The 8,737-nt window shown below is 39.9% G+C and overlaps 1 protein-coding gene across 1 annotated transcript in view; it reads left to right on the top strand.

Moving 5' to 3' along the window:
• Positions 1-8,628, top strand: part of LOC132181991 (protein trichome birefringence-like 18) — an 11,355-nt gene extending 2,727 nt beyond the window's left edge. The window contains exons 4-7 of the mRNA XM_059595206.1: positions 4,033-4,045; positions 4,783-5,461; positions 6,423-6,697; positions 7,516-8,628. Coding sequence (XP_059451189.1) covers positions 4,033-4,045; positions 4,783-5,461; positions 6,423-6,697; positions 7,516-8,325 — 1,777 coding nt within the window. The 3' untranslated portion in view covers positions 8,326-8,628. The remainder of the gene's footprint in view (positions 1-4,032; positions 4,046-4,782; positions 5,462-6,422; positions 6,698-7,515) is intronic.
• Positions 8,629-8,737: the final 109 nt, after the last annotated feature.

The following is an 8,737-nucleotide window of genomic DNA, read 5'->3' as shown; positions in this document are numbered from 1 at the left end:
GGATAGTGGATCACCTTGCCGGAGACCCCGTGTCGGTTTGATCTTACCATGAGGTTTCCCATTGATAAGGATGGAATACGAAACCGTTTGGATACAAGTCATGGATAAAGATATCCATCTATCTGCAAAGCCCAATTTCCTCATAACTGTCTCCAAAAAACTCCACTCCACCCGATCATACGCCTTACTCATGTCTAGCTTGAGTGCCATGAAACCTTCCCGACCTTTCATATTAACATCCATAGTATGAAGTGCTTCAAAAGCTACTAATATATTATCAGTTATCAAACGGCCTAGAATGAAAGCACTTTGTGATGGAGAAATGATTGAAGGTAACACCTTCATCATCCTATTAGCTAGTACTTTTGCAATAAGTTTATAAATGACGTTACATAAGCTAATAGGACGGTAATCTGTAATATGAGCTGGGGTTTTTATCTTTGGAATCAGAACTATGTACGTGCGACTGATGTCCTCATCAAAACTTCCATTATTGAGGAAAGTTAAAACAGCCTTGCACACATCCTCTCGAACAGTCGACCAAGATCTTTGATAAAAGCTAGCAGCAAACCCATCTGGACCGGGGGACTTTAACGGTTGCATTTGTGATAAAGCTACATCCACCTCACCAGCTTCAAACCTTCTCAGCAGTTGAACATTCATAGCATTGGTCACTTTGCCCTCCATCCCCCTTAGACACATCTCCACTTCATCTGTGCCTCCAGAAGAAAACAAATTCTCATAAAATTGAACAAAGGCATTCCCAATCTCATCTTCTTTCCTCCACTCTCTGCCATCAACATCTATAATTCTTTTAATAGTATTAACCTTCCTTCTATGGCTGGCCCAAGCATGAAAAAAATTTGTGTTTCTATCCCCTTCCTTATACCAATTTTGTTTGGACCTTTGCTGCCATTTAATATTTTCCTGCTCCAAAATGATGTCAATCTCTGCTTGTAAATGTTTTATTGCGTCCTGGTTGCCTGGTTCTTCATTCATTTGCAGCACCTCCAACTCCTTTGTTTTCCTCTTCAAATTCTCTTCAATTTGGCCGAATTTCCTCCTACTCCAACCGGTCAACGCTGACTGACAATGCTCAAGCTTATTTTGGATTGTACTGATTGGATTTCCAGCAAACCCATTGTCTTCCCATGCATTTTGAATGACAGCTCCACATTCCTCATCAACCCACCAACTTGCCTCAAACTTAAAACCTCTTTTGCCACGCCTTCTTTCGCAGGCCTCCTCATGGATCTCTACCAGTAATGGTTTGTGATCCGACGATCTGGCTGCCAAAATTCGAACTTCCACCTCTTTATATAACGCAACCCACTCCATATTGGCAACAGCCCTGTCAAGACGCTCCTTTGTAAAACTCCCATCACTCCGGCAATTACTCCACGTATATTTTGAACCTAAAAAGCCTAAATCACACAGAGAGCAACCTTCAAGTGCCATGCAAAAATTATCCATTTGCCCCTCCTTACGTAAAATTGCTCCCATCTTTTCGCTATGGTTTGTGATTTCATTAAAATCACCGACACATAGCCATGGTTGCGGAGAAAACTGTTTAAGATGTTGCATTAGCTCCCAAGATTCCTTCCTCTTAGCAGTTTCCGGATGACCATAAAACCCGGTAAACTTCCATTGCTTATTCGTGTCTGGCTGCGTTATGACAACATTGATGTGTCTACGTGAATAATTCTGTATTTCCAGTCCCATATTTACCTTCCAAAATAAAGCAAGGCCCCCACTTTGCCCCACCGGATTAACCACAAAAACACCATCAAATCCTAACTTGACACATAACCACTCCATTCTTTTTCTCTTGCTTATTGTTTCCATTAAAAACAATAAACAGGGCTTACTTTCCTTTACCAGTTGGCAAAGATCTCGAACTGACCGAGGGTTCCCAAGCCCGCGGCAATTCCAGCTCATTAGAATCATGGCGCTTGGCGGGGTTGTCTTCCAGCCTCCGCCAATATTTGTTTGGTAGTACCCTCTCCCTGGGCCTCCATACGTACCTTCTTCTCACTTCCTTTTTCCATTCCATCATCATCCACCGATAATTTCTTTCGTTTAATGTTTTTTTGTCACTGTTCTTCCCCTCTTGTTACCTTCCACCTCACCCCCCCTAGCCCTCATTTTCCACATCCTTACAGGAACTTCCCCACCATTCTTCATTTCCACATTTGGCATATTATCCTCCAGCGCCTGTTTATACATGTCCAATTCTTGTGCATGTCCCTCTAAATAAACTGGGAACGACAACGATTCCCCTTGCTCATCAGCTTCCATCGTGACCCTTTCCTCTTCTAAACACCGAGATATGTCCTGCGCCATGTCGATTACTGGGCCCACTTAAAAAGTCTGCAAGCCCATTTCCTTGTGATGCCCCACCAGCCAGATTTACTAGATAACTTTGCGGGATGCATTTTCCTTTTGACACCTCAGTTTCCCGTGTATTCTCCGCCACATGCCCCACTAGTTTATGATTCAAAATTTCCACAGAAACTCCTCCTCGTGCTTCCACCTTTTTAGTGCCATATCCCACCTCTTCCGAGATTGTTGTAGAATTTTCCCCTTCCTTCTCTGAAACATTACTGCGGCGCCCCTCCCAACTGGTTTGCCTACGTGGTTGGCTATTCAGATTATGGCTTCCTGAAAACCCGCTTTCTGCCCTGGTAGGTTTATCACCGGAGTAGTGCCACCTGTCACTCCGCCACCCCTTCGCCTGAGACCCTCGCAAATTTTCCTCATCCTCCTGCCAGTCTCCACCACCATTCTCTCCCCCCACTTTACGTCTCCTAGAATCAGCCCTCAACTCCGCTCCCCATTGTCTATTACCATCCTCTGAATTCTGTCTTGACTGTTTCCTCTCTTTGCATCCTACCTCTCCATGGAGGATCCTTTCACATGTGAAGCAAAACCAAGGCAATTTTTCATACTTAAACAATACCCAGTATATCTTACCGTTAAGATGTAAAGCTCTTCTTCGCTCCAATGGCTTCCTAAGGTCGATCAAAACTCTGATACGCAAACAATGTCCCCAACCCGTCCCATCTCCAGCCACATCTATGTCTTCAATCTCTCCCAAAGAAGCTCCTATCTTTGTCCCCACCGTCTTGTTCATGCATACCAGCGGTAAATCGTGCACTCGCACCCAAAAAGGTGAGTAGATAAATTGCATCTGAGATGGAGGAACATTCCCATCAAACTCATTCAGAATTAATATATGTCTATCAAAAGACCAGGGTCTTCCCTCCATGATACGCTCCTTATCGTCCTTAATAGAAAATTCAAAGATCCACGTGTTCTCTTGAACCTCCTTAAAAACCACACTGCCCACAATCCTCCATAACCGAGAAAATACCCTCTTGAATGCATCTTTGTTTACTCTCATGTCCTCCCCTATTCTCCCCACTAAACATCGCTCTCCTCTTTCCCTCCCTTCAGCCACCTCTCCTTCAGATATGGAGATCCCCTCCCTTTCACCTCCAATCAACGAAACCTTCCCACAAAGCTCTTCAATATCGTCAGCTATAACTAACGTTCCAAAAAGTGACCTCCTAAAAAACTATCCTTCTCGATCGTAAAACGCCAGAAGACTAGCACCTCTTCGCTAGGATTATCGCTCACCCTAGAGAGGACTCTTAGGCCTGGTTCTAGAACTGAGAGATTTATTTCCTGACTTCGAGTTGAGGATTATAAATATATATATATATATATATATTAACGACTTATTTTTACTGCTACTTTATTTTAATTGTATTATGGGTATGTAATTGACTAAAAACGGTTTAATATGGTTTTACAAATTAATATTCAAACTATTTCTACAAAGAAAGAAAAGCAGGGTACTTTTGTAATTGACTGGACCTCTGTTTATTTATGATTTGCTGTCACTATTGCTCTCGTCCATTCTCAGGGCAAATCTCGCTTTTTTTCTTTTTTATTAATGAAATAAAATAAAAAGGTTCGTGGAAAATGACATGAAGAAGAAAACTTGACATTTCTGCGTCATGTTCGTAGGACATCTGTTCAGGTGTGAATCAGCGTTCGGCATTTTTAATTCCCGAAAGTTTGAGCGAATTCGATGTTTCTGGAGCTTCTCTTTCGGGCTTAATTTCTCTTGAAGATCTCAGGAAAAAAAGGTGGTTTCTTCTGGAATTTTGATCTCGCCGAAAACTGGTTCCTTTTTAATTTTATATTACTCAAAAACTATTTCTATTCCGTGGATGTTTCTGGCAATTATTACTCTGTTCTTTTGTACAATATTCAGTGATTGATTTTCTTTTTTGGTTTGGTATCTTTAATTTTGTTTTCTTTTGTTCTTTTGACATGATATTATGATGTTTTATGAGAGATTTTTTTTTTTTTTTTAATTTTTTTAATTTTTAAATATGTATATTTAGCAATATATTAGTATAAGTGCGATAAGTTTAAATTATTAGCCGGATTTCTGATAAATTAATTCCCGGTTGCTTATTTTCTTATGGTGTTGTGTGTATTCTATAGGATTGCTCAAGGAGGTTGTTTCCTGATTTGGTTACAGAAACTTGGGGGGGAAAATGGCTGTATAGAGAATTATTTTTGAAGAGAATTGGGCAAAGTCTTTCCAGTAGGGGTTGAAATTTGGGTGTAGTGATTTATTATGTTTGATTATTACCCTCTTTGGCGAGAAATTTAATTTATAATTAAGGTGGGGGTTTAAGGTAGTTGATTTAGTATTGGAAGCTCCTGAATGGTTAATAACTTGTTACGGAAGTAGAGCTATATTAGGAAGCTATGACTTGGGCCACTCCAAAAGGCTCAAACATAATGACTGCGTATCCACGGAACGTTTCCTGGATTGGGGCTTCAGTGGCAGGAATGGCGTTCTTTTTAATGTTTGCTTCCTGGATACTTGTCTCACACCCGATTGGTTCCACGGTTCGTGGGTATTTCTATGGTGTTGAGAGTTCGGAGAATGTGGATTTGTTCATCTCGGTGGGAAATCAGAGTACCAGGGATCCAAGTGTTGGGGACAGTGTAGATATGGTTGGTAAGATTTTGGCCTCTGAGTCCAATTCTCAAGTGCTCATGAGTACAGATGAAGCACCGGTTGTTTCAGAAACCAAGGAGATGAAAGATGTGGAAGCACCTGTTCCAACATCAAACGTTCCATTGATGGAAAACAATACAAAAGGGATTGATAAGAATTTGTCTGGTCAACCAGTTATTTTGGATAACAAAGAGATGAAAGATCTAACAGCACCTGTTCCCGAATCATCTTCTGCTTTAACAAAAGAAGAGGAGGCCAACCCTAGTTTTGATTCATCCAAGGCTACAAAGGATGTTGAGATTAAAGAACCTGGTTCTAAGAGTGTGAATATTTCCAATTCTATGGATATGGGATCAAATGATACTACAACTTCTTCTTCTGATTCCAATTCTAGGGATATGGGATCAAAAGTTTCAGGTAGCCTCAATATCCTTTTTCACTTTGGTTCTTCAATCACTTATTATGTTTTTGTGGTTTTCCTTCTATAGAATATATCTACTTTGGAATCAGATATCAAATTATTAGGATGAAGTACAACTTGCTATTATTATTTGGGGAAAAATTCACTTTACCCCTTGAAGTTTCAGGGGTTTTTCAATTCGAACCCCAATGTTTAAAAATTGGCAATGTACCCTTAATGTTTAAAAAAATTTCAATTCAGACCCTCTGTTACTAATTTTCGTCTAATTAGATGGAAATCATCTCACGTGTGTCTCACGTGAGATTTTGATGCCCTCTATTCCAATTTTGCCCTCATTAAAGCCTATGAAATCACGTAATTATCCTTATTTAAACCTATGAAATTGAGGGTAATTACGTAATTTCATAGGTTTTAATGAGGACAAAATTGAAATAGAGGGTATCAAAATGCCACGTGAGATGCATGTGGGATGATTTCCGTCCAATTAGACGGAAATTAGTAACGGAGGGTCTGAATTGAAATTTTTTAAAACATTAGGGGGTACATTGCCAATTTTTAAACATTGGGGTTCGAATTGAAAAACGCCTAAAACTTCAAGGGTAAAGTGAATTTAACCCTATTATTTGCTTTATCTGACAGCTATTCATGGATTGTCTAAATATTAAGTCTTCAGTTGGGGCTTCCATTTTTTCCGTACTTTCCTGATCTACTTGCAAAATTTCCATAGCAAGAAGACAACAAATTAGAAATATCCCAACTTAGATAAATATCATCATGCCCTTATTATTACTATGGTCTTCCTAACATGTTCCTTATATTTAAATCAATAACAAATGCCCGTATGAGCTATATTGTTCCATTGTTGAAAGGTATTAGTTTTCCCCTTTTTTTTTTCTTCTTTTCTCTTTCTCTGTTCTTCTGAGGTTTTAATCTGCGTTTTCATTGTCTATTCTGCAGGATGTGATCTGTACCACGGAAGTTGGTTTTATGATACATCGGGGCCATTATACACAAACAGTACATGCCCCATATTGACACAGATGCAGAACTGCCAGGGAAATGGGAGGCCTGACAGGGACTACGAGAATTGGCGATGGAAGCCCTTTCAGTGTGACCTTCCCCGATTTGATCCAAAGAAATTTCTGGAGTTAATGAGAGGGAAGACACTTGCTTTCATTGGGGATTCAGTTGCTCGAAACCAGATGGAATCAATGCTGTGCATTCTCTGGCAGGCAATTACCTATACTTTGTAGTTATCCATTTTATAGGAGAATTTTCTTTTTGGCCATTTAGAATTGTATTTAAAATGGGAAAGCACTTAAATTTACTAAGCTACACGGATGCTAGGAAGTTATGATGGAATTGATGTTATGCTTAATATTTGGTTAATGGTCTGGAAAAATTCCTAGCCACAAAACCCACAGGCTCGTACTAGCACGCACACACAAACACAAACAAAAGAAAAACAAAATCATGATGTAAACTAAATATGTAAACCTAAGTGATAGTTAGTCCTTGCATGGCCTTTAGAAATTAGACATGCTTGGCTTGACTTGGACTGAATCACCAGTTAAACCCTATAAGCTTAGTGCATTTTTCCTTAAATGAATGGTTTAATTCTGTGAGTTAGGCCCAATTTCAGCCTGAATTAATTGCTGCACCCTGCTAAATTTGTATATTTGTAGTGGGCATGTGGAGAGATAGACTACCATTTGAATATAATCGGAACATTGGCTAATTGTAAGTACATTTTTCGTTGTGCCAGGCCTGACCTGGATAATTTCCATGTTGGTCACTTGAAGTGATCCTTACTCCATGTTAGTTTTCAGGGTTTAGATTAGAGACAGAAATTTAGGCGCAGTTCATCTTAGCCAGGCCACATTTTAGGCTTGGATAAACTTGTTTGCCTTCCCTACCAACATGAAGTGTTAGTGTTCTATATGAAACACTTTCGGTTTGCATTGTGTTTGATGGCTCAGCTTTCTAAATCTGGGATAGTTCTTTTTTTTTTTTTTTTCCTCTAATGAAAAATATTGTGGAATATTTTCAGGTAGAAGCTCCTAAGAACCGAGGGAGCCGTAAAATGCAGAGGTATTTTTTCAAGTCACAATCTGTAACGATCGTTCGGATATGGTCCTCATGGCTTGTCAAGCAAACATCTGCACCGCTTGATTTTGCTCCAGAGGGTGTGGTCAAGCTCCACCTTGATGCCCCTGATGATCACTTCATGGAATTTATCCCGAAGTTTGATGTGATTGTTCTTTCTTCCGGCCACTGGTTTGCCAAGCAGTCAGTCTATGTCTTGAATAATGAGATTGTGGGAGGACAATTGTGGTGGCCAAACAAGTCTCGGCCTATGAAGGTTAATAATGTTGAGGCATTTGGGATATCTGTTGAGACAATTCTCACTTCTCTTGTTACGCATCCGAATTACACAGGGCTAACAATTGTACGTTCATATTCTCCGGATCATTATGAGGGTGGCGCCTGGAATACAGGTGGATCATGCACTGGAAAGACAAAGCCGCTTGCAGTTGGTGAATTGGTAGAAAATGGCTTTACAAAAATAATGCATGACAAACAGGTCTCAGGTTTCAACCGTGCAATTACAAAGGCAACAAACAAATCAAAGTTGAGGCTGATGGATATTACTGAAGTCTTTGGTTACAGGCATGATGGACATCCAGGGCCATATCGAAACCCTAATCCAAACAAGATCACAAAGCGTGGCCCAGATGGAAAGCCTCCCCCACAGGATTGCTTGCATTGGTGCATGCCAGGTCCGGTTGATACCTGGAATGAACTTGTGTTTGAAATCACAAGGAGAGAATATGAGGGCAGTGACAGCTTTTCACGATGAGATGTGATTTGTTGCCAAGCAGACTGCCTTGTGTTTTATTATAAGGGCTAATTATAAGGGCAGCTAGTTCAGTAAGATATAATTTATACGCAGGAAGGTGGTAAATTTAATCCATTTGTTTTTTCATTTTTCAAATACATTTGTAGAGAAATTATTTGTTGTAACGGATTGGGAGATCAGCAGCTAGAGTTACAGGATGCAATGCAACTTAAGTTTTTCTAGGGCAAAGGTAATATAATATAAGCTGATTGTGTCACCTATATTTGAAATAACATATAAATGCATTGTTTTGATGTTTTCTTTCTTCAGGCTGTTTCTTGTCTATGATATTATACCTTAGTTTGTATAAATATTTTATTGAGACTCATCCTGAGGATCTCCTCCAAATCCCAGTCAACACTTACCACCGGCA

Source organism: Corylus avellana, chromosome ca5 (assembly GCF_901000735.1).
Source record: "Corylus avellana chromosome ca5, CavTom2PMs-1.0".
NCBI lineage: Eukaryota > Viridiplantae > Streptophyta > Magnoliopsida > Fagales > Betulaceae > Corylus > Corylus avellana.
The sequence above is the reverse complement of the archived record's forward strand: the minus strand, read 5'-3'. Positions and strand labels throughout refer to the sequence as shown.